We start from the raw sequence: 27,637 nt of genomic DNA on the forward strand, positions 1-27,637 counted from the left end.
TGAATTCTCTGGTGTTGAACTGAAACTGGATATATTGTTATGAACACATAATTTTAACATGCAAGTAGACAAACATGTATCTGTAAATATATACATACACATATATTACACTGACACATATTGCCTAGTTCTGTCTGCTTAAAGGACTTGGAACAGTAACCCCAAAGGAAATGGGTAAAATCAGTATCAAAAACCTGGTTTCTAAATAATATTTAAAAGAAACCAAGGTTCTTTGGAAAACGGATGGAAAACTGGATGAATCTAGGACAAGGGGAGGAAAACAAGACAGAGATGACCCTAGCACATCTTACTATGCCAGAAAGCAAGTAAGTGCTCTAAGAACACAGATACATGTCAGAAATATACAAGCAACTTAACTGAACTCCAACTTGAGCATTTAAACAAATCATATAATGGATTATCACTTAATAAAGAGGAAAATCATGAGTCCATAAAGATAAATATAAAATGAATAAACTGAACGTTTGATGAGGACATGCTATTTACACAGTTTCAGAGTTCCACCCTACGAAGTCCTCTTCAGTTAAGAAGGAAGATAACTTTAACAGTGATGCCTAGCATATTTATCAAGTCATCAAAGTAATAATCAGTAATGTAATGAAATTATTTGCCACCTCATAAGATGCAATAGATAGAATGCAGCATCACTTCTGTGACATTCTTGCCAAAGACACATAACTGTAATCTTATGATAACAAAACCCAAAGTTGAGAGACATTCTAAAAAGGCTGTAGTCTTCTGAAGTGTCAAGGTCATGAAAGACAAGCAAAGACTGAGGAACTACTACTCCAGACTGAAGAAAATAACTAAATGACAACTAAACAGGCAATGTATGATTCTGATCTGGACCTTTCTGCTATAAAAGCTTCATAAAGACAATGGCTAAAATTTGATCTTGTTAAGAGTATTAGATAACAATGAATCAATTATAATTTCCTGATTTTTATGGTTTTATTAAAGAATGTCTTTGCTTTAGGAAATGGACACTAAAAGTATTCCAGGGTGATGGAATATCACATGAATAACTTACTATCAAACAGCTCATGGGAAATATACTTGCACTGTATTTCTAATTTCTGTATAATGCTGTGACTATGTCAAAATCTTTAAAAATTTTAATAAAGAAATCGATCTGCCTATCTACTGGTCAGAAAATTGGTCAATTAACATATAGTTTTCTAAGGTAAAGTTATTTTTCCATACCCACGATCATTGAGTGAAAAGCTTCTAAATGGAAACTGTAGATTCTACTATCATTAAATGTGTATACACATCAGCTAGATTGCTGTATGTATTCAATGTGTCTACAGATCAACAAAAATAACCGTCAAATCTTTCTGAAACATTCACCATGAAGTTCATTCAGCATGATGGAGATTTGAAATTTTTGAGAATAATCCTTTCTATTTCCACTGTAGAGGTCACTATTATGTCTTCTACAAGCTCTTAAAAAAATCATAACTATTGGAGCTGAAGGAAACTCACTCAGGCAATTACTCATCCATTCTATCACCCTGCCCTTAGGTAAATCTGCAGATAAAGCAAGAGGTTCACACTAAGGCCGCCAATTTCTGGCCTCACTTACCACAATTAAGATTGGTAAACTGTTTTTAAAGGACCAAAGAGTAAATATTTTAAGTTTTGTGAGCCATGTGGTATCTGTCATAACTATTCAATGCTACCACTGTAGCACAAAAGTAGCCACAAACAATATGTAATGAATGTAAGCTGTGATCCCCAAAATTTATAAAAACAGGCAGTGGGCCATGGATTGTAGTTTGCAAACTCCTGGCATAGCAAAAAAAAAAAAAAAAGGTTAGATCAAAACCACATCAAAATAGACTACTTAAGATTTCTATTTCTAAAAGCCTTTTCTACAACCATGATACATTAGGTGAAAAGTAAAAGCTATATACAGTATTAGTCCAAATTTTAATGGAAATTTCTTGGCAGTCCAGTGATTAGGACTCTACACTTTCACCACCTGGGCCCAGGTTTGATCTGTGGTCAGGGAACCAAGATCCTGCATGCCTTGCAGTGAGGCCAAATAATTTCAAGAAGTTTTTTTAATAATAAATCCTATCCAAATTTTGTTCTTAAAAAGTATATGCATAATGCATTATATATATATACACACACACATACATATACACACACACATATATATTAATGCCACAAATTCTTCTCATTTCTGTATGTAAACCCTTTTTGCAAGGTCATTTGGTACCTCTTCTCACCAAGGGGTGAACTCCATCCCTTGAATCTGGGTTTGGCCATGTGACTTGCTTTGATGACTGGGATATTAGGAAATAGAGGCTCAAAAGGTATTTAGGGTTTGCTCTCTTGCTGTTCCTTGGGGCCACCTATATATATAAGCTGAGTTCAGTATACTGGATGATGAGAGACTCTCACCCCATGGTCCCATGTCCTAGCCAACTGCCAACCAACCCTATGAAGCAGAGCTGTCTTGCTGACCTGCAGCTGACCATGGAGGGCATGAGTAGCTCAGCTGAGATCAAGAGAAATGCACAGCTGAGCCCAGCTGACCCTCAGAATAGTAAGCTAAATAAATGGTTGGTTTGTTACACAGCAACTAGTAACTAATTTTTTGTGTGTGTAAAAGGGGACAGCAAGCAGAATAACAGGGCTTGATACTGAGGGGATAGTTGAATTAAAGATTAATATTAGTAACCAGAATACACATTTTGATCATTTCCAAATTTTTGCTAAGGAATAGATAATGCTTTTGTATTTAAAAAAATCATTAAAATACAGATACTAAAATTCAACATCATATATTTTCATTATTTTCACTAAATATTGAGAGTTTAAAAAATATGGCTATTCTTGATCTGATGCATTTGAATGAGTTAACCAAATTTAAGTTCTGTCAGAGTTTGGAGATAAATAGTTACAGATATATCGAAAACTAAGCAAACGACAAGACTAACATTTAGCACTAGAAAAAATAAAACCTGGTTTGGGGAGAGACGTGTAATCATAACATAACACTTGGCTCAGTTTTAATAATGCTGCTGCTGCTAAGTCACTTCAGTCGTGTCCGACCCTGTGCAACCCCATAGACGGCAGCCCACCAGGCTCCCCCGTCCCTGGGATTCTCACATGATTACAATAATGTAAACAGCAAACATTGTGAAGCTTGAAGGCGAGAAGTAATGAAAAAATTAGACAGTAGGAAGAAAACAGAAGTTATCCAAAACTGAAAATTCAAGAAAAAGACTGTAAGTGCTTGTCATTTTAAAAATAAATAAATATCAGAAAAAACAGGCAAAATAATTAAAAATTAGTGACCACACAGCAGGAAGGGGTAGCAACTAGAACGAGGGCAAGGGTCTACTGCTTTTTGTTTGAAGCCACTACAATTCTTTGACTCTGACTATATACATACATGCTTTAAAAAAAATTAAAAGGTAAACAGGAAAAAAAAGTCTGGAAACCAATCCAAGTATATATAATAATTTAGTATATGATAATAGCAAACCTTCAAATCAGGAAAAATTATTCTTTGACACTGGGACAATTGATCATCTATTTGGAAAAGCACACAGTTAAAGGTTGGCCTCATGCATATATTAAAAGAAACACTATAAATAAGAGAGATAAATGTAAAAAAATTTAACTATAACAGAACTATGAAAAATATCTGTGGTAAACTTATACAAAGCAATCCAGAAAGATTCTCGTGAAGATGTTGCTCTTGTTTACTTCTGGGTAGCAGAAAGGGGGATGGGAGTAACGGTTTAAGGGAGAATATTATAATTTTTACTCTGTACTGGTTTATACTAATACAGGTTTTTTTCAAACAATGTATAGTCCTATTTCTTTTTGAATTTAAAACTTCCTTTGACTCTTTATTAGATAAAATACACAAAATGTTTAAGATACTTTAACCTTCTCTAACTGTAGGATGACTAAAAGAAGATATTTCAATGACAGACATATTGAATAAAATTCTCTTTTTCTTGCCAAGTAACTTTGCTGTTTTCCTCAACAGTCAACAACAAAACATTTTCCCAGCCATTCCTTTTCTCTTCTTTTCCAGCATTTATAATCCATGAATCTATATTCAACTCTATTTTAGAAGTAGGCTCAAATCACAATTCTATCATATACCTTTAACTATTACCATCATCAAATAATGTATCTTTGGACTTCAATTTTCTTACCTATAAAATGAGACTAATATCTGCTCTATTTTATTCACAGAGCTGATGTAAGGATATATGAGAGAACACAGAAATTGCCTGGCACAAGTATATATTCTGAAAAGCCATCACTATGTTATTATTATTAACTCTTACAGAAATATAAGTTATTCTCTTAAATTTATGGCATATAACAGTTTTCTAAAATTCTGCTGCCTTGAATAAATTATACTTCATCTAGGTGATAATATTATTTAACAACTTGTTCCTAGAGAAGCTATAGAAAAAAAAAAGTTGTTTCTAATCTTTTGTTTATATTAAATACCAATTTTACCTCTTGGTCCCTGAAATCATTATTTGATCTTTTATTTTTTGTGCTAGGACATTAAAAAACTATAACTTTTAAAATATACTGTAAGAAACAGTGGTAAATAATACACTTTCTTAAAGTTAGTCATTTTTCCATTCATTTATTCAACAAATACGTGAGTACCTACTAGGTACAGGTCCTGCGCCAGATGCTAGTTATAAAAAAGTGAACAAGAGAGACATCACACTTGTTCTTAGCAACAGCCTGGCAATGAGGCAAGTAAAACCATGAAACCTACAAAGAAACCCATAATCATAAACTTTGGGAAGCATCATAAAGAACAGGGTATTGAGAGAGACTAAAAGAGCAACGAATCTTAAATGAATTATCTATATAATATTATCTATGAGAGTACAAAAATAAACTGTCTTTAATCTATAGGTCATCTGGAAGAGTCTATTCAGAAGAACAGTAACACAGTTGAGAGGATCAATTCTAAAGCCAGAATGGCTGAGTTTTAAACCAGTCTCTACTCATCAGCTTCACGACATGAACTTAAACTATCTGGGAATCAATTTCCTCATCTGTCATTAAATGAAATATTAACACTTTCCACATAAGGTTATGACAGGGATTCAATTAAATTCTTTTGTTTTATTTCGAAAATTGTCAAATTCACACAAAACTTAAAAGGACTGGCAATAACCATTAACTCACAGGAACCTGTATTTACCAAGTCAATTAGTATTTTCAGGATGCTCAGAAGAGTTCCTAAAACATGGTAAGCACTGTTTCACTATATAAGCAGTTATTTTAAATAAAATGTAGAACTATGAGAAAATGACTTGTAAAACAATGACTTTTCAAAATAAATTGGTCATTTTCTCCTGAGATCATAAAGAATATACTAAGCATTAAAGGGAGATAGAGAAGGGCAGTGCGGGGTGAAGAGAGCGAGAGAAAAAGAGAGACAGTAAAGAAAGCAAGATAGTGGTATAAGAAGGAGGAAAAGAAAAACAGACCAAGGTTTTGCACAACATCAACACTTTATCTGAAGACCAACAGCGCACTCTGCTGGACCCAACTCTTCTCTACATACTAGGCAAAAATGAATACTATTATAAATCAAGCAATATAATAACTTTTGTCAAAGTATATATACAATGTTGGCATTTATTTAATAAATAGCAGGAATAAGCATAAAATGTGTCTATGAAAATACCTCACTGATTTTTGAGGATTTACTAAAAGAATTAAGAGCATATACATAAATAAATTCTAGAAAAATGAGTATGAGTGGTGGAACAAGGTAATATCAGTTCAGTTGCTCAGTATTGTCTGACTCTTTGCGACCCCATGGGCTACAGCACGCCAGGCCTCCCTGTCCATCACCAACTCCTGGAGTTTACTCAAACTCACGTCCATTGAGTCGGTGATGCCATCCAACCATCTCATCCTCTGTAGTCCCCTTCTCCTCCTGCCTTCAATCTTTCCCAGCATCAGGGTCTTTTCAAATGAGTCAGTTCTTCGTATCAGGTGGCCAAAGTACTAGAGTTTCAGCTTCAGCATCAGTCCTTTCAATGAATATTCAGGATTGATTTCCTTGAGGATGGACTGGTTGGATCTCCTTGCAGTCCAGGGCTTCTTCAACACCACAGAGCAAAAGCATCAGTTCTTCAGAACTCAGCTTTCTTTATGCTCCAACTCTCACAACCATTCATGACAACTGGAAAAACCACAGCTTTGACTAGACGGACCTTTGTTGGCAAAGTAATGTCTCTGCTTTTTAATATGCTGTCTAGATTAGTCATAGCTTTTCTTCCAAGGAGCAAGCGTCTTTTAATTTCATGGCTGCAGTCACCATCTGCAGTGATTTTGGAGCCCCAAAAAATAGTCTCTCACTGTTTCCACTGTTTCCCCATCTATTTGCCATGAAGTGATGGGACCAGATGCCATGATATTAGTTTTCTGAATGGTGAGTTTTAAACCAACTTTTTGACTCTCCTCTTTCACCTTCATCAAGAGGCTCTTTAGTTCTTCGTCTTCTGCCCTAAGAGTGGTGTCATCTACATATCTGAGGTTGATATTTCTCCTGGCAATCTTGATTCCAGCTTGTGCTTCATCCAGTCCAGCGCTTCTCATGATGTACTCTGCTTATAAGTTAAATAATCAGGGTGACAATATACAGCCTTGATGTACTCCTATCCTGATTTGGAACCAGTCTGTTGTTCCATGTCCAGTTCTAACTATTGCTTCCTGACCTGCATACAGGTTTCTCAAGAGGCAGGTCAGGGTCTCTGGTATTCCTATCTTTTTAAGAATTTTCCACAGTTTGTTGTGATCCACACAGTCAAAGGCTTTGGCACAGTCAATAAAGCAGATGTTTTTCTGGAACTCTCTTGCTTTTTCCATCAGAATGGTAATATTCTATTCTAAAATATAATATTTTTTCTTAACCATGTTTTGACCACATGGAGTCTGATGCCTCACTAGATCTTTGACACATGAATTAACTGTGTAAACATGAATCTAAAAATGTAAGGAATGGGAAAAAGCAAGGGACACTGGAAGGTTAATTCATTCAAGAGAGGAAGTATTGACATTTTCTGACTTGAAGAATAAGGAAGCTGACTAGGGATAATAGGAAGGTAAAAAGACAACTACCCAATTTAATTCACAGGTTGGAAGCTAAACTATTTTCATAAAAACTAAGAAAACCTAAAATAAAAACATAAAAAATTTAATGCCAAATTTAGAAATAAACAGAAATCATTAAACTAATTTATCACTTACTTTATAGGGGGAAGTTATCCAGAAAATAATACAACTGCAGACTTTAAATGTATGAAAATGATAACATTTTATCTCTGTAGGGATAAGAGAAGGGGTTCCCAGGTGGTTCAGTGGAAAGGCATCTATCTACCAATGCAGGAGACGTGAGTTCGATCCTTGGGTGGGGAAGATACCCTGGAGAAGGAACCAGCTACCCACTCCAGTATTCTTGCCTGGGAAATCCCATGGACAGAGGAGCCTGGCAGGCTACAGTCCGTGGGGTCGCAAAGAGTTAGACACGATTTAGCGACTGAACAACAACAAGAGATAAGAGAACTAAACCATTAATTTACAAATCCAAATAACTATTCTTCTAAAAAATAAATGCTCCCTTTGAGTTGCATGCGTACTCAGTCGTGTGCCTCCCACACACACACACCCCCACAAAATGGAACATTATTCAGCCATTAAAAAAAAAAGAAATACTGCCATCTGGGACAACATGGATGAACAAGGAGGATATAACACTTAATGGACTAAGTTAGACTGAGAAAGACAAATTTATATGTAAAATCTAAAAGCAGACACAAACAAACAAACAAAACAAGCTCACAGATGCAGAGAACAGATTAGTGGCAGCCAGAGAGAGGGGTGAAGAGCAAAAGAAATGGATGAGAGAGGTCAAAAGGTATAAATTTTCATTTATAAAATAAGTCATGGGTATGTAACGTAGAGTATGGCAACTACAGTTAATAATACTATACTACATATCTGACAGAAGCTAAGAGAGTAAATATTAAAAGCTCTCATAAGAAGAAAAACCTCACAACTATGTAAGGTGACAGATATTAACCAGACTTATGGTGATCACTTCCCAATGTACACAAATAATGAAGCATTATACTATACACCTGACACTAACATATTAAATGTCAATTATACCTCCATTAAAAAAGAGAAAGAGAAAAAAGAGTTGAACTAGAAACCAAAGTAAATTTCTAGCAGGGGAAAAAAATATTACTATACTCAAAGACTCCTTTCTTTAAATAAATGACCTTTACGTACATCCCTATTATTCTTTAATATATTATATCCACGGAAAGGTTTAGCCCTGGTTCTCTGAAAAATGAGAAGTATTATTTAGTGCTAAATATCCAAGTAAGATTTACCACAAATGCTACCATAAGCTTTTAAAATTAAGACAACAGCCAAAATACAAAATATTAGAGGTTTTCTTAACAATTTACTAAAATTTACTAAATTTACTAACAATTTACTAAAGTATAAAAGAAAGAAACATTCACATTAGCTAAAACTTTACATTTTGTACTAATTATGCTTCTATTGCAACTGCTTACTCTATCTTTGCTAGGAAAAAAAACATTGAAAATAATAGATCATTTTACATAAGTATTTGTGGGATTTTCCATAAAGTTACTTTATATATTCATGCTTTTCAGTATAGACTAGCAAAAAAGAGAACAAATATTAAGAGCTTAGCCATATGGTCTTTTCTGTCATTGCAAAAGTACTCTGATATTTGATAAATTTACTGTATGCATGCTTAATTAGTATGGCAAGTATCCTGTATGTCTTCTTAGAAGTAAAAAGTCACTAGTGAAACATTATCATTTGAGTTACTAGAGTTAGTTGAGATTTAGCTTGTTCAATAAATCTTCAAACTTAAAAGATTGATTGCCAGAAACCCATATCTTTAACAGTACGGATAACAAATCACCCACTTATGAAAAATACTCCATTTCTAAGGTAATACAATTATACCAGCTAAAACCAAGAAAGAAAATCTGTAATTTCTGGTTTTAAAAAAAACCTGATATAAAAATACAGATACACATGAATTGATACAATTATACTTTGCCAATGAGATCATAATGATCAACATAGTACACAACCAAAACAAGAAATCCATCAAAGAACTTAGTTTAAAATTAAGTTTAAAATTACTCAGCCAGGAGCATGGGAGCTCTTCTTGGTCAAGCAACCTAAATTCTAAACAGGTTGAGTCATAAACATCTTTAACACAAAGTAAAATAATTAATTATAAACCTAACTTTAAAAATTTACACTATTAACCAATATAATAGAATAGCTTTTATAAGCAGCATAAAAACATACAACCATGCTGCTGCTGCTGCTCCTGCAGCTACTTTTACTACCACCGACCACTTGATAAGCATCAAGATATGCCAGGTACAGTCTAAGCACTTTGTAAAAGTATTCAATTGTTTAATCCTCTAGGAGCTTTGTAAGACAGATACTGTACCCATTTAACTATACCCAATTAACAAATGAGAAACTGAAGTAGCAATAGTTTAAAAACTTAATCAAGGTTACAAAAGCAGTAAAGAGCAGAACTGTGATTAAAACCCAGGCTGTCTGATTTGAGTCCACTCTCTTTACCAGTAAAAACCAAAATGAAATTAAAAGTAAAATCACTCTCTATCTTACTTTAGCTATTATCCAATCATAGCTTACTCTAGACTTGATTTCTTTCGACTTTAGGCTTCTACATAATTTTTTCCTTATCTTGATGTTAGAATACTGTTTAGATAGCTCCAGAACTTCTGAGAGGCATTTTAGAGAATATATAATAAAGCAATTAGAGCATCTGCCAGAGCATCAGATTGCTTAGGTAGGATATAATAACTCCACAATTTTCTGCTTTGTGATCTTAGACAAATTACTTCTCAGAGTTTCCTTATCTATAAGATGAGACTAACAGTACCTGCTTCACAGTCATCATAAGAATTCAATAAGATTCTACCAACAAATACTTAATGGATAACTAATATATACCATATGCTAATCCTCGGTACCAGAATTAACTTGTGAAAAAGATTGACATTACATTCTAACAGGGCAAACAGATAATAAACAAGTAGACTAATAAATTCAAACAGTAAGGGCTATGAAGACAATAAGGTACTGTGAAAGAAAATGAACAAGGAAGCACTGGCAGAGACAAACGTAAAGCATATATTATTATTGACAATATTAAAAACTGAGACAACTTCAACTTCCCCCCACTGACAACTTCCCCCCACCCCAACTTAGTATTTTCAAGAATTTAAAAGAAGGTTCTTTGAGGGCAGGGATTATGCTATTGATTCACTCAGTCTACAACTAGGGTCCTAGCACTAGGTTAGGTGCTTGAAACAGAAGTGAATAAAGCACTCATAGTCTTCAAGGAGGTCTCAATCTACTAGAGAACCTGGTGTTGTCTGTAACTGAACCCAGAGCCAGTGGAGAAGATATGAAGAGTAATGAGGTAAGTGTCAAAAACTGAGAAATGCAAGGAACATTCCAGATGAGAATCTAAAACTGGAAACACCAAGGAAGGCTTCCTGAAGAATTAGGAGAAGTCAGTCAAAACAGAGTGGGAAGGAGGAGAAAGAGCAAAAGAATACAAAAAGTTTATAAAGGCTTAAAGTCCATACAAGTAAACAGGAGCTTTATAAGCCATCTAAACACTTTTGGAATTTGCCAATGAGAGTTGTTTCATCCTTTACTCGAAAAAAAAAAAATACAGGCTATATGAAACAATAGTTTTAAGATACAGGACATCGGGTAAGGAAGAGTTATCCCTGAGGGATGGGAAACAAAGGAGATTAAGCCTTATGATTGTTTCAGCTTGTTGTGCTGAGAGTCTCCAGGCTGTGGCACGAGAAAGGGAAACCTAGACACAGCCCAGCAAACTCAAGCTGAAGAGACGTCACTGAGAGTTCAGGGAGATCAAGAAGATTAAAGTTCTCAGGCAAGAATACCAGAAAGGAGAGAGCTGCAGAGAATGAACTCCAGAGGTCTGCAGAAGGACCTCTCAAGTATCTAGTAGAGTACTGATCAGCACACGCCAATGAGGAGACAATCTAAGAGAGCAGCAAGAACCACCTAAATGAGACACGTAGAGCGTGGAACAGTGCCTGTCCCCACCGCTAGGCTAGAAAACGTCTTAATTCATGAAGCATGATTAGGTAGAGGATTCAGAAAGAGCTAGCCTCTACTGAGGTAGCCCAAAACTAAACCCTGATCAAGTCCTCCCTAACAAATCTTAAAAGCAAGACCCAAAAGGATCAAGACGATTCCAAGTAATAACTGCATCCCAGAACAAAAGTCAAGAGGGTTTGTAGAAATACAATATCCAGTATTTGGCAAGGGAAAATTCACAATATTTGGAATTCAATAAAAAAAATTACCAGGCATGATTCCACTCATACAAAACTATGGCAATGAAAACTAGTCAATAGTGACTGAAAAAAAAAATCTGTGATTGCCTAAGGATGGTGAGGAGAAAAATGTCCACTGGTCTGTCTTGCATTTGGATGAATCTTTTCCAGGCATCATTTTGTAATATCATAAACAGGTCATTTTGAAAACATTTGGTATACTGATTTTACAGATCTTACAAATAAATGTTAATACATTTCATTATATAATATCAAAAAGTCACATATATAACATCACCACCAATAAATATCATCAGAAAAGTCTTTTAAGTATCAGAAAACTGCTAATCTCACAGTAGTATATACAATTTTTCAGATTCTGATTTTTCACTTGAAAGGTCAAATTTTATCAGGCCCACTTTATTTTCAAGAATCACTGTAGTCTGTCAGTTATTTTTTGAAGTAAAAACAATGTTCTGTGAAAAATGTGACTAGTTCAGCTCACAATTCAAACTATCCTACAAGTGTTTTTCTTTAAGATAACCATTCTATTCCCGAATGTGAAAGTGTTTTACAAAAACTATTCTTCACCCAGAATTAAAGTCTTAAGGGTGAAAAATTTAGTAAAATTAGTAACTTTTACTGCTTCATCAAGGACATTCTTAAGTGAAACTGGCTTTTCTTAATTATGCATTAAAGACAGAGAAGAAAATTACTATTAATACACGTTGGTGGCACTATCTTGATTGTGCTAAAGCATCAAGAGTTTTACCAGTCTTCGCTTTTGCACCATCAATGCAAAACTTGAAGACAGTTTAAAAAAAAAAAAAGGTAAGTAACATCTTAACATCACTATGAAAGTACTTCTGACCCCACAGACTGCCTAAAAAAAAAAATCTCAGGAATCTCCGGAGTTCCCTGGCCTAATCCTTGAGAACTGATGCCCCAAGAACACTGAAAGACCTTTAGGGAAAAAAAAAAGAACTTTAGGATATGGAATTCACAAACATTAGAATGTACAAGAGAGGAAAAAAAAAAACTTTCAGCTCTCATTGCAGTCCAATTCTCTTATTTTATAAGTGAAGAAACGGGCACAAAGAGCACAGGTTTCCCATTTCTCACAGCAGCAGACATGCAATAGAACTTAAGACTTCTGAGTTTTTCTCTATTCTTGATTATACTAGTCTTTCTCTTTTTCAAAAATGCATTAACAAATACCACATTTGCCTTCTTTAAACTGAACAATGTCATAAATACATACATTCTGTGGAGACATGGAGTTTATCTTTCCTAATGGAGAGTTGAGTTTTGTGGTCTTTCCTGAAGCAACTTTTGCATCCAACTGGTGTACCTCCTTCTCAAAACAATGACGTTTTCTGATCTGTAAATACAGAACCAAATTGAAGTTTATTGTAAACTAAAAGTTTGATGAGGCTAGTTGTTCTCAAAGATCAAAATAGCTATAGTGTGCACTTTTAGCATTAAAAAAAATTACTATTTCTAACTAGTAATAATCAAGTTTCTAACAAATAGGCACTTTATTACAAGACTTAAATAAAACAGAATACAGTAATACCTCTCAAATTCCAACCAAAATAGCTTTAATTAGAGATGTGTCAAAACTTTGCATTGTAAAATGATCTTCCCATAAAATAGTCCCACCATATAGACACCAAGAATAGCATAATACCAAGTCCAATTACATATCCAATTGGAAAATTAAATAAACATGCAAAGATTATTCTAAATTTAAAAAAACAAAGAATAAAAAATTTGAATGTAAATATTCATTATTTCCTATATGATAGAATAAATTAATTGATTACTATTATATTACTTGTTAGATATCTAATAATCCAAACTGTATTTGACTAAGTTTCTTCTATAAATACCACTGTTTTCTTTCCATGTTGGTCCTTTAATGGACCGGAACCTGGTGGTCCGGAGTCGACATAAGAAAGAGAGAGAGAAAGAGGCTGACATCCCCGGTTCACGCGGAAAGCCAGTAGAGCCCTGCTCTTAGGGCTCGCGCTGCTGCACGTAGGCATCAGGCGCCCTCTCGAGTGGGTGAAGGCACAGCGCGCCTTCTCGAGAGGGGCTTAGAAGCCCGGGCAAGAAAGTGAGCTCAGCGGGCCTCCGCGCTCCAAGGAATTAGCCAGAAATAGAGAGAGAGAGAGAGAAAGACAGAAAGAATAGAAAGACAGACATGGGGACCCAAGCTCTGATGGAGCAACCGTGTTTTAATCAACATGGCGTGGGCATGTATACTGCAACGCGATCCCTATCAAAGCGAGAGTTGCAAACAATCACCTTTTACCGTATGGCTCATAAAAAGGAAGAGGGTACTTATCACCGTAATGAGAAATGCCTGGATTCCTCAGCCCAAGGAAAGGCATGCCTCTCCTAATTCCTGAATATTCAGGAATTAATAAGGGCCAGAGGGTTCCTGACAGATCCAAAACAGCACACAAGAAGCCTCTTGTTAAATGCTTCCTGACATTTCCAAACTACATGTGCTTTTTCTTACTTGCCAAAAACCTATGTACTCAAACTATGAAGGGGGAAAAAAGCATTTCTACTGATAATTTATTACTATCAAAAAAGAAATGAAAGCCAATGAAATCAGGGAATAAATGTTTTACTTTGAACCCTACCTCACAACATCCAACTGTAAGTACACATTTTGCTGGTAAAAATTTTTAAAGATTCACACTTCATTTGTAATTAGAACTTTTCCAAATATAAAACTAGAAAGTGGATTTATCCTATTTCTAAAAACAAGGTTTAATTACGGAAGTTAAGACTGTACATGGAACAAACTACATAAAAATGCAAACATTTTTTGATTATATTGAATTAAAAAATACAGTTATCTACAATGACATGCTAATTAATTAATAATCTTTATTTGTAACTAAATCTATTAAAGTCCAGTCTCCCTACCTCAATGCTATGAACTCTATGAGAAAATATAAGAGTTCAATGCCATGAACTCTATTCACCTATTAAAAGTATATTTCATTTAAAACTTCTAGTAATTTTGGTCTTTAGAAATAAACATATTTTATAATTATTCATAATAAAAACTCAATAAATAAGAGTAATCCTTATCATTACATTAAAACTATCAATATCAAAAATATCTGACCTAAATACTCGTATCAGAGATATTTTGGCCAAAAGAAAACACCATTATTAGATAAAAAAACAGAACAGTTAAAAGTACAAAGTAACTCTATTACTATAACATGCCATAAGTAAATGTTTTACTATCAAATTTCTTAAATATAAATAAGCATCATTCAGTTTCACTTTAATGACATGCTACTATGAATAATCTACTATAACAAGTTCCACTGTAATGAATAAATATATAAAATGAAATTACAGTAACTGGTCGTTAAATTTATATCTGACACTATCCAACTAATCTCTACAAATGCCACTGAAAACTTGATTGATACTTGACTACCTTGTTCAGCCATAACTAATGGGATTATTTCACTGCCAAAAGACTGTTTACCTGCTGTGCAGTTTCCAAGGGTCGAATTCTTTTCTTTTCTACTTGAAAATCATCATTTTCGTCTCTGTACATAGATGCCTGCTTCTTAGCAGATAGCTTTGCAGCCAGTGTAGTTTTTTCAGGAGAGTCTTATATAAGAAGTCATAAAAAATTAGTGTAAATAAATTACATTTAGTCAATTTTTCCAGGAAAAAAAACTGGAGTTAGGATGTAAGATTTTAATCTGTAAGAATACTGAATCACTATGCTGTACATCTGAAACTAATATAATATTGTAAATAAAGTACACTTCAATCTTTAAAAAGATGTTGACATTTCTAATAACTTCAAAACATACTTTAAAATATGAAATGCTAAACATCTTTAAAATCACTTATTTATCACTCAATTTACTTAACAAAGACAGAGCAAACATTGTAAGAAATGTTTTCAAGAGGAAAAGTCCAGCCTTGATTTTTAATAGGTTTATGCTTTTGTAGACCACTTCCAATAATGTGGCTTAAAAAATGTAACTGTAAGAGTCTCTCAAAAACTTTTCATCTGTATAAAAATCTTTCTTTACAGTGCCTTAATGTTTCTTTTCTACTAAAATTCTCTATGATCCTCAGGCTAAAAACACAGTAGAATCAAGCTCCTAAAATCTGTTTTTTAATTCCACAATCCTGAAAGCTCAATCTCGTTTATCAGTGACCTCTCAATCACCAAATATTATCCCCATTTTACATATGTGAGCACTAGGTTTTAAAAGAAGTCAAGTAACATGCTCATATCATATGGCAAGTAAAAGGCAAGGCCTGCATGTGACTTGACTCCTGCTCTCTGACTCCAAAATCCATACGCATAACCTCTAGGCATACAGCCAAACATAACACTTTGTCTTCTTGGAACATAACAAACACATTTCCTTTCTCCTTAATTTCTGTAACACCGTTCTTAACTGTTCCTATACAGTGGTTCTCCCTTTCCCTAAAACGTGAGCGTTCTTAAAAGTACCTTCCTTACTCTCTGCTCTTCTCTACACACTCCCTCCACTCCCAGAGTTTCAATTCATTTATTCAATATTTATTATATTGAGTCCATATAATTCTAGACACCATGGAAAACAATGAAGAAAAAAGTTCCTGGCCTTAAAAGATTTACAGACTATTAAGGGGAGAAAGCCCTGTGAGCAGCAGGTCCAATCCATTTTCAAAAAAAGAAGTTTGAGTTTGCACAAACACAGAAGTGAATCTATGCCACACAGCATTGGTTTTCAAGCTTTTTCTGAGGAGGACTATATTTTTTAAAGAAATATTGCTTAGGATTTCTAAAATACAATGAAAGGCCTAGAATTTCGCTGATCTATTGTCCCCTTCTCCCTATAAGCTATGTTTCTTCCTTAGGCTCTTAGGAACATAGTTTGAAACCCATTATATTCTAAAATCTTAATAGTTCTGCCTTTCATACCTAGGTCTTTAATCTACCTGGTATGAGTTTTTCTGTATAAAGTAGGGCTCCAACTTTAATTTTTTTCTTACAGATATTTAACAGTCAAATGGCAACCCACTCCAGTATTCTTGCCTGGAAAATCCCATGGACGGAGAAGCCTGGCAGGCTGTGATCCATGGGGTCGCAGAGTCGGACATGATTGAGAGGCTTCACTACTTACGGAAAAACCCCTCTGTGCCCTCTGCTCTACACAGGCTCTTCTATTAAAAAAATCAAGTTTCAGCATACATGTAGAATGGAATCTGGGTTCTCTACAATTTTCCACTATGCTAATACCATGCTGTTTTAATTATTATAGCTATATACATATAACGAATCAGGATATCTCACAGATCACGTCCTCTCACCTCAACCTGCTTCCTGAAAACTGTCTTGGCTGTTCTTAGTCCTTTGCATTCCCATACATATTTTAGAAAACACATGTAATTTTGAGCCCTACAATTTCCTGGCTAACTAGTAAAATAAGCACAAACAAATCTTGACCGGTGATTCTTAACTGGGCTAGTTTTAAGCATCCCAGCCTAGACCGCAGGGCCAGTAGGACACCAGGCAATATCTGGAGACGTGCTTGGTTGTCACAAGCCGGGAGGAGGGTGTGCACTACTGGCATCTAGTGGCCTGAGGCCTGAGAGATGCTTCTGAACATTCCACGATGTGCAGGACAGAACTACCCACAACACAATTATCCCATTCAAAATGGTAATGGTGCCAATGCCGAGAAAGTGTTAGCCGCTCAGTCCGTGTCCAATTTTTTGCAACCCCGTGGACTGTAGCCCTCCAGGCGCCTCTGTCCATGGAATTTTCCAGGCAAGAAGACTAGAATAGGTTGCCACTCCCTTCCCCAAATAAACCAAGGGGCAAATTGGTAGGACTCATTAAAGGGTATGGAACATCTACCAAAAACAATAATCCAGTTTTAGAAAAACTAAACTGCCATGTGCCAAATACGATTAACTCCAATTCATGAAAAAAAATTATATCATATGCATACACAAAAAGGCTTATCTTCCTAGTCTTTATAGTAGGGGAGTTTGCAAGAAGCTTACCAAAGGTGTTAAATCTTTGAAATAAAAGGTTATAAAGAAATTAAGTATATTCAGCATATACTTAAAACAACAACAAATCCTGGAAATCAGTAAGAGACAACCCAAAAGAAAAATGGGCAAACACTTGAAGGGGTAGTTCACTAAAGGGGATATTCAAATGACCAATAAATACATTAAAAGACACTCAATCTCATTAGTTACCAGAGAAATATCAATTAAAACTCACAACACCACCACAAAGGAACCAGAATGGCTAAAATTTAAAAAGACTCACATATCCAGTGCTAACAAGAATGCTGAACAACATAACTTCCACATACTACTAGATATAGGGCAAAGGGGTGCAAAATTGGTTCAATCATTTGGAAAATGTTGGCATTATCTACTATAGCTCAACATAAATATATACACAAAAACTAGCAATTCTATTCCAAGTTATATATCTAATAGAAAATATTTACCTATCTGTACCAGAAAGAATAATACTTATAAAAGATCAACAAAAAAATAAGAACCCACCCAAATGTCTAACAATTATAGAATGGATTAATAAATTATGGCATATAATCTATTACATACCATAAAATAAAGCTATAAGAACCACTACTTTATGGAACAACCCAAATGAATCTCAGAAATATTTTAGGCAAAAGTTGACAGACACAAGAGTACAAATATAATTCCATTTCTATGAAGAAGCAAAACTCATCAATGATGACATAGGGAAAATAGCAACTACCTATAATGAGAAAGAATACCAACTGGAAAAGAACATGACAAGTTCCCCTGGGGTGTTGGCTATGTCCTATTTTTCATCTAGGTGGTAGTTACTTGAGTGTAATTACTCTATGAAAATTCATCAAGCTATACACTTAGAATTCTGTGTGTTTTTCTATATTTAAGTCACATATTTTTAAACAATTTACTTAAAAATATAAAGAAAGTATCAGAATATAACCCAGATTTACCCCATCCGATCCTTGAAAAGATTATTCTAAATAACTCTAACTCACAACTATATTAAAACTCAAGTTGCGTAAATATTGAAAATTGACTTTTTACAAAGTTAAAAAAGCAATGCAGCAGATAAAGAACAGCCTTTTTGATAAATGGTGCTGAACAATTAGATATTCATATGCCAAATAAATGAACCTGAATCCACACTCACACCATATACAAGACCTAAAAGTAAAAAGTAGACCTAAAAGTAAAACCTAAAACTAAATTTGATTAAAAAAAGAAACTTGTACTCAAAAATATATAAAGAACTCTTAAAACTTAACAATAAGGAAAAAACAATAGACAAGCAAAAGATTTCAACACAGTTCATGAAAGAAGATATACAAATGGCTAATAAGCACATGAAAAGATGCTCAACATCACAAGTCATTAGGGAAATGCAAAATAAAACCACAGTAAGACACCACTATAAGCTTCTAAGAGTGATGCTGGGAAAGACTGAAGGCGAAAGGAGAGGGGGCGGCAGAGGATGAGATGGTTGGATGGCATCACCCACTCAACAGACACGAATTTGAGCCAACTCCAGGAGAGAGCGGAGGACACAGGAGCCTGGTATGCTGCAGTCCATGGTGTCACAAAGAAGTGGACATGAAAGTGACTGAACAACACAATAAGCTTATCAGAATGGCTAAAAAGATTACCACACCACTGTCGGCAAGGACGTAGAGAAATGAGAACTCTCATACACTGCTGGTAGGAATGTAAAACGGCATAACTACTCTGGGAAACAATTTTGAAGTTTCTTAAAAAGTTAACCGTAAGTGATCCAGTCATTACATTCCTAGATAACTACCCAGGAAAGTAAAAACATATGTCCATAACAATGACTTATAAACAAACGTTCCTAACAGCTTTATTTGTAGTAACAGCCCCGAAACTAGCAACAACTCAGAAATACAACAACAGGTGACTGGATAAACAGTTTGCAGGGCTTCCCTCGTGGCTCAGATGGTAAAAGAATCCACCTGCAATGAGGGAGACCCAAGTTTGGGGAGGAAGAATTAGAGGTTGTTTGGGGAAGAAGAATTAAGAGGTGGGAAGGAGGAATAACAAAAGAGCATGAGTAAACTTTTGAAGGTGATAGATATATTCACTACTTTAATGTTGGTGAAAGTTTCAGGGAAATACTCTTACATTAAAGCTCATCCAAATGTACTATTTAAATATATAGTTTGTTATGTCAAGTATATTTCAATAAAGCTATCTTTTTAAAAAAATTCAGGTTGTACATAAAACAAGCCAGAGTTCTTATAATTAGCTCAAAATCAATTCCATTCTTTCATACAACAGGTATTTAACTAACTACTACCTATATGCCAGGCACTCTGCTAGTTATGCAATGATGAGCAAACGGACGACAGTTCCTGATCTCATGGACTATACAGTCTGCTAGGGGAAGCAGAGATTAATAAAAGATGCACCCAAACACATGGATGGTATAAGCTGTAGCAAGTGCTATGAAGGAGAGGTACACAGTGAAATGACAGAATATAACAAGGAAACCAAATCTAATCTGATGGAAAGATCAGAATGGCTGCCTTAAAGAGTGATATTTAAGCTGAGAGCTAAAGGAAGAGCAAGTTAACAAGTAAAAGATGGAACCTGACTCGGAAGAGACATTAACACATGCAAAGGAGAAAGCATGACCCTCTGAAGGAACAGAAAGAAAGCCAAGAGAGTTAACAGTCAAAACCGTGTAGACAACACAAGGGGTCACCTCTCCAGCATCTATTCCACTTCCTCGTCCTCATTCCCAACAGAATCACACTTCACTTCAAGCAACTAACATCCTCTACAGTCAAGTGCTTTAGCGGAAGATGAATCCATCCTTGATTTTAGAAAGTGGATACTGTTTAGACATGAGTCAATCATAGTAACCTCTTTTCTCCCAGCCATTGATTGCCATTAGTTAAGGAATGGCATGAGTGAAAGCAGGAAAGGAGTTATTACATGTTCTAAACAAGAGACGATAGTTTGGACTAGGAGATATCAATGGAGATAGAAATCTATATGGAGGAATAAGGAAGAGCAAAGTGTATAGGATGTGTCCTAGGTTTCTGACTTAGGCAAATAATGGTCAATCTTCTCCATACAGTCAAAGCACAAGAAATATCTTTAAATTAATAATCTAATCTTATTGATAATGTATTTCTCTCAAATAAATCTAGTAAGAACTCCCTAAGTAGCACAAATGGTAAAGAATCTGCCTGCAATGCAGGAGACCTGGGTTTGATCCCTGGGTCAGAAAGATTTAGAGAAGGGCATGGCAACCCACTCCAATATTCTTGCCTGGAGAATTCCATGGACAGAGGAACCTGGTGGGTTATAGTCCAAGGGGTCGTAAAGAGTAGGACACGACTGAGCAATTAACACACACACATGTAAGGATCATACTTGAAACATAGCTGATTCTCAGATAGGATACTGGTCTTAGAAGGTCAGGCAAACTTAACAAGAAGAAGTGAGGCTAATTAGATTTTGTCTTATGCTTACAGATCAAAATGGTTTATAAAATTCTATCATATAACTAATAATACCTACAAATAACATCAGTTTCTGAGTATCATTAATTTTGCCTTGCCTCCTTTAAAAATGGTTTACGTTAGCAACATGTTTGAATCAATTAAAAGTGAGGCCAAGAAGAAAACAGTCCAAGGATTTCTGACCATTCTATGCATTATTTAAAATAATTCGAGAGAAATCAGGTGGAAATATATAACCAATTATGCTAACCAAATTTATCTACATTAGGTATCAAAACAGTAATAATTAACACTTATCACAGACACCAACAGACCCAGGCACAACATAAACTACCTTGAGAACCTGACAAAGTGCCATTTCTTTCAGAAGGTGGTGTACTTGGAGGGCTGAAATGATACGAAGTTCGCTGGTGCACATCACTGTTTGCAAAATTCTTTGAATGGCACGAACAACAACATGACAATGGTACTTCAGTTTTCTTTCTTAGGCTTTCATCCTCTGGCTTCCCTAAAAATGAAAGAATCTCTAATTAGAAAAACATTAAGTTTTCTTCACAGCTAGGGTACACAGCCACCCTTTTTTTGCCCAAGGTTAGGAGGTTTCCCAGGATTAAGAATCTCAGGGCTGAAGTCAGAAAACTACCTGGCAAATCTGGACAAGCTGATCACTCAATCTGCAGCATCAAATGAGGACAGGAGGGAAACACTTATGCCAGAAACATATATAGAGAAGCTAACAACAAATTTACATGATTTAGAAAAATCTAATAATAGTCAAAGATTAATAATGCAACAAAGGCACAACCACTACTGAGATATATTAAAATACTAAGTATACCTAAATCATTCTTAATTACTGCTATTTTCCTAACTGCAGAACTTGAAAGTTCAATATGGTAAATAATAATGTAAACAAAAAAGGGTTAAATCATTCCCACTTATACTTCTATTTCAAAAATCATGTTTCATATCATTTTTGATACCTGTATCAAAATAGTTTAAAGTCAATATTCAAATTAAACAGGTAATTTTTAATACTTAAGTACAATACAAAATTGCAATAGTTCTGCATGTGTGCCTACAGTGTATAAGAATATAATTCGGATATTAAAAAATCTGAATAATTTACTTTATTTTCTATATACAGTACTGATATTAGTTTCCCATCTGCACTACATAAATACATTTTCCAGAGTCTCCCATTAAAATTTCATTAACAGATAATCTCATTTTCACCAAAGATAAACATCAGTAAGAAACAAAGTGGACAACTGAAAGCTTATAAAATATTTACTTTTAATCTTTAATAGTCTTACCAGGAGCAAGATTTTTTTTAAAAAACATGTATGTGTGTATATACACACATATATATACACATACATATCCATAGTTAATTTAAAATTCTCCTAATACTTTAAGTCAAAGCCATCTAATTATGAAACTAAAATGTATCCAATATTGTATTTCAGATTTATCATATAAAATGAGTGAGTGAGTGAAGTCGCTCAGTCGTGTCTGACTCTTTGCGACCCCGTGGATTGTAGCCTACTGGGTTCCTCCGTCCATGGGATTCTCCAGGCAAGAATACTGGAGCGGGTTGCCATTTCCTTCTCCAGGGGATTTTCCCCAACCCAGGGATCGAACCCAGGTCTCCCGCATTGGAGGCAGACGCTTTAACCTCTGAGCCACCAGGGAAGCCCATCATATAAAATAGTCTTTCACAAAAGTTAAGTGCTACTTTTTGTTAGTAAATGTGACAGGTGTTAGCAAATAAAGCAATGGGAAATAATACGAATCCATAAAAACAATATTACAATAAACCTCTGCTTATGACAGAATTTTGCTTTGGCATCCAAACAAATAAAAAGATTTTTCTTTTTCTGTATCCCATTTTCTAATGTTATGAGATAAGCAACACTATTAAAGGATTTATTCAAAAAAAGCAATTATTTGTATATGCTATATAATCACGTCAGCCCCATCTCTTGAATCTTTTACATACAAATTATCCTCTAATTATTTTTATAATCATTCTTTAAGTATTCCAAGGTTCTTATGTATAGTATACTCTGAATCATCAAATAAAGGGCTATCTTACATTCAAAATTATTTTAGGATTAAGTGAATACATTGTGCTAAACTCAAACTCTTTTAGAAGACACAGAACTGATTATAAAGAAATACCTTAAAAGAGAATATTTAAATTAGCTAGGACATGGTTGAATCATTCTGGGTAAAAAGTACTTCATCAGATTTTTTTCAGGACCCAATAGGCAACCTAAAAATATCAACCAGCTACTTACCACTAAGAGACTGCTGCCACGCTAAAGCAGAACAAAGTAAGGCTAAGCTTTTCCCACTTCCTGTGGGGCTCTCCAATAAACAATGCTGCTTGCTGTTTAATCCTCTGACAATCTATGAACACAAAAACAACTTTATTAATCAATAAACAACACACTTCATTAAAGTCTCTCTTCTTTACAACCACCAGAAGTCTAAGTTGCACGCAGTTCAGGGAACATGGCAACAGCAGCAAGAACTAGAATTTAATTAAATCTGGACTTTATTCCTTTATTTGTTGTTGTTTAGTCACTGAGTCGTGTCTGACTCTTTTGCCACACTAGGGACTGCAGCCTGCCAGGCTCCTCTGTCCATGGGATTTTCCAGGCAAGAATACTGGAGTGAGTTGTCATTTCCCTTCTCCAGGGATCTTCCCAAACCATGTTTCAAACCCATGTTTCCTGCACTGGCAGGTGGGTTCTTTACCATAGAGCTACCAGGGAAGCCCCTGATTCCTTCATATCTCTCCCTAAAATTATGTTAAAGAATATCAAGCACAAAAGAAACAAAAGCAATTGGTGCCTTACTTATGCAAACACCACCGTTTCTATAAAACTAGAATACACTAACATCTTCAGTGAAAACTTAATAGAGGACACTGCTGAGAATGTTACAACCACTTTGTGCAGAAATTAAAAATTTCTAGTAAAGTTGAAGATACCCAATTTAATCAATCCAGCCCTAAGTAAATACCTAAAACCTTTCCCAAATGAATATAAGGCAATACGTATAAGTTCATGGCAGCACTGTTTGAAACTGCAAAATAACGTAAACAATCTAAACGTCTATCAAGAGGAAAATAGGCAAATAAAATTCTAGTATATTAATACAATGGAATAGTATAAGCAATGAAAAGGAGTTATCAATCAATAGGGCTATATCTCAGAAATAAGGTTAGACAAGGGAACAAGGTCATGAGGAAGGGAGGGCCTGGTATGCTGCCGCCCTTTCTTCTGCCCTCAGACTCTGCGTCGGCCACAGAGCTTCCAACAGTGCTTTGCTGGGACAGAGCAGCAAGGTTCACAACCTCTGTGGTTCACAGGAGCCACTGTGACAAGGGTCCAGGGAGGAATCCACCATTTTCAGTGGAAAACAAGTGGCAATTACTAGTTATGATGACTTTGTACTTTGGATCTCTGTTTGTTTCTCCTTTCTTTATAGTAAGACACCAACTGCTTAAAAAATAATCCATGAAACAAACATGAAAAGGAGCATTTAAAAAAAAACACCAGTTCTTGAACTCAATATACTAGGTATGTCTGTAAAAAAACTTATAGCAGAAATCCTTAAAAAGTAATAATAATAATATTAATCTTAAGAAAAAAACCACAAAATCAAGTTCTCCAGAAAGCTGAGTACAACATCATATCACTGTGCAAAGTTTAAAAATACGTAAAGTATATTCAGTATTGTTTATGCATACATGTATATGCAATATAAGTATAAAAACATGGCTAGAAGAGAAAAAGAACAAATTCGGGATATTAGTTATCTTCTTACTTGTAAACAAGGTAAAATATGGCAAAACGCTAAGATTCAACAAAGCTGGTATGTTGGTTTTACTCAAGTTTGTATATTAATTTTCTATATGATTGAAATATCTCAAAAAATTATGGTGAAAAATATAGTATTCTATATAAAAGATAGTAAATACTTTGTATTTCAAAGTAATTCAGTAAAGCAGTAATTCAGTAAATAGAAGTTTCAGATGAGCTGAGAACATTTTTTAGAATGTTCTCCTTTGCCTCCTAATTTTATATATATATATATATATATATATATATATAGTTTAGCAGCAATCAGTATTACTTTTCCAAAGGTCAGAGGTTCTTCAATGAACCCAGCAAATCCATCTACTACCTGCAAAAAATATGTAGTCACAGACTCAATGTATGTTATAAATTATAAGCACCTGTATCTTAAGACTTAACTGCTGAAAAATACTTACAGAATTCATCATAGCAAGCTGTGATGGATAAGCTTTATAAGGAAAGTTAATCTTCACCCCACCTATTGTATATTCAGCTGAAGACATCATGCTTTGTTTACTTCAGATTCCTAACTGCAACAGAAATGAAAGTCAATATTGAAATAAAGCTATTCAAAGATACCTAAATCTAGGGCAGAAGCCTAGAAATAAAAATTGGAATAAATGTATAAACAAAACAAATCAAAGTAGAAGAATTTCCTACCCTGACAAATCACAGTGGTTAAAAGCACGTCTTGGAATCTAACAAATCTGGATTTGCATCCCTATTCTGCCAAAGCTGTGAACCAAGAGTTAGAAAGTATAGGTGCTAGATCAGGTTCTGACAACTCAGATATTTTAACCTGATCATGTCTCTTCGCTTTTCTAGACAAAGATTCTTATCTGTGTGTGCTATGCGCTCAGTTGTGTTCAAATCTTTGCAACCCTATGGACTGCAGCCTGCCAGGCTCCTCTGTCCACGGGATTTTCCAAGCAAGAATACTGGAGTGAGTTGCCATTTCCTCCTCCATGGAATCTTCCCCAACCAGGGATTGAACCTGGCTCTCTGGTGTCTCCTGCATTGGTAGGCAGGTTCTTTACCACTGAGCCACCTGGAAAGCCCCTCTTACATGTAATAATCCCTAATTTAAAAATTGTTGTAAGGAAGAAAGCACCTCGGGCACATAATAGGCACTCAATTTTTCTTACTTTAAAGGTCAGTAGGGTATAATGGAAAGATGGGTTTTGAAGAAGGGAAAGCCTAAATCTGAATTCCACTGTGAATCACTTAACCTCACAGAGCCTATTCCTTCATCTGTGAAATGGAGCTATCTGCCTGATAGGGTTTTTATGAATATCAGCCAGACACTGAGTTAAGAATTAAATAAAATAATGTACAGAATGTGCCTAAACTCCAGTATCTGATACACAGGAAGTGATCTTGTTTAATACCCACTTCTTGTAAACCATATTCTCTTAACCTGGGATCCATAGTTGTAATTCAAAGATTGTGATCTTTTGATATTGCATGCAACAGTTTCTGTGCATGATTGCATTTTTTTTAAAGAGTAAGTCCATAAATCTCTCATTCCCAGAAATATATTCTAAGGAAATAATGGAAAGTTGAGGAGAAAATTAGATACACTGTTATCAACTGAGAAATTATTTGCAGTAGTGAAAAAAGGTCAATTCGATCTGAAGACAGAGAAATGGTTAAAATACCAATTCAACAGATTAGGAAGACAATAACAACCTTTACCGTAGCTTATGTGTCCCCTAAAAGTTCAGAACCACTATTCTAAGGTATTTTTCAGTTCTAACATTTGGTGTTTCTGTGAAGCTCTGAGAATGAAATTTGGTGGAATCTCATCCCTTCATCTAGGGCTTCCCAGGTGGCGCTAAGGGTAAAGAACCGCCTGCCAATGCAGGAGACAAAAGACACTCAGTTTCATCCCTGGGCTTGGGAAGATCCCCTGGAGGAGCGTATGGCCACCCATTCCAATATCTGACCTACAGAATCCCCGTGGACAGAGGGGCCTGGTAGGCTGCTGTCCGCGGAGTCGCAAACAAGTCGGACACGACTGAAGCGACCAAGCAGGCACGGATCCCTTAAACTAAACCAACAACTCAAGACTGGCCCAGTTTCTCACATAGAACCCAAAAACCAACCTCCCCGCCCGCCCCAGTTGTGGCAACAGGTATCTAAAAATAAGGATGCTTCGCCCACCCTGAACAAAGAGGAAACCAACCGATCTGGCTCCAGCCGTCGTCCCCTCCCACCCAGAGGGAACGCGGGCTCCGGGGCTAAAAACAGGCCTCTGCCCTAAGCGCAGGTTCCCCACTCCCCAGGTTTTCTTCCTCATATTCCTTCCTCCCTCAGCAACCTGGGACCCCCGAGACCGGGCTGATCCACTCAACACCGAAGGGCCCGCAAGGCGGGTGGACGAGAGCAGAGGGGACCCTCCTCCTGACCGAGGTCGCGCCCTTCCCCTGACACAGACTTGCCCGCCCTGAGGAAAACCCAAACAACGCAGAATGGGCTCCGATTTCACCGGAGAAAAGGAAGCCGAAACCGACGAGCAAACACAACGGAGCCCTGGCAGAGAAGAAAGGTTCTAGAACCGCTTCACCTTTTCTCCACTCCAGGTCTCAGCAGCCCTCTCCGCAACACCCAGACGAATTCCCGCCTCCCGCCCCGCAACTCCCAGCACCCAATCGCCGGGCGAGCTCAGACAACCAATCACTCGCCAAGACCAAAACCAAGCAACCAATCGTGGCTCGAGGTCAGGGGGCGCGCACTCTGGCACCCAATGAAA

The 27,637-nt window shown here is 35.8% G+C and overlaps 1 protein-coding gene across 1 annotated transcript in view; it reads right to left on the reverse strand.

Annotated features, from left to right (window-relative positions):
- BRIP1 (BRCA1 interacting helicase 1) overlaps positions 1-27,513 on the reverse strand; it is a 187,215-nt gene extending 159,702 nt beyond the window's left edge. Inside the window, exons 1-6 of the mRNA XM_043482291.1 lie at positions 27,452-27,513; positions 25,302-25,415; positions 23,317-23,428; positions 21,348-21,521; positions 14,977-15,104; positions 12,715-12,834 (exon numbers count right to left, since the gene is read on the reverse strand). Of these exons, the coding sequence (XP_043338226.1) occupies positions 12,715-12,834; positions 14,977-15,104; positions 21,348-21,521; positions 23,317-23,428; positions 25,302-25,391 (624 nt within the window). The 5' untranslated portion in view covers positions 25,392-25,415; positions 27,452-27,513. The remainder of the gene's footprint in view (positions 1-12,714; positions 12,835-14,976; positions 15,105-21,347; positions 21,522-23,316; positions 23,429-25,301; positions 25,416-27,451) is intronic.
- Positions 27,514-27,637: the final 124 nt, after the last annotated feature.

The sequence above is a fragment of the Cervus canadensis genome, chromosome 1 (assembly GCF_019320065.1).
Source record: "Cervus canadensis isolate Bull #8, Minnesota chromosome 1, ASM1932006v1, whole genome shotgun sequence".
NCBI classification, from domain to species: Eukaryota; Metazoa; Chordata; class Mammalia; order Artiodactyla; family Cervidae; genus Cervus; species Cervus canadensis.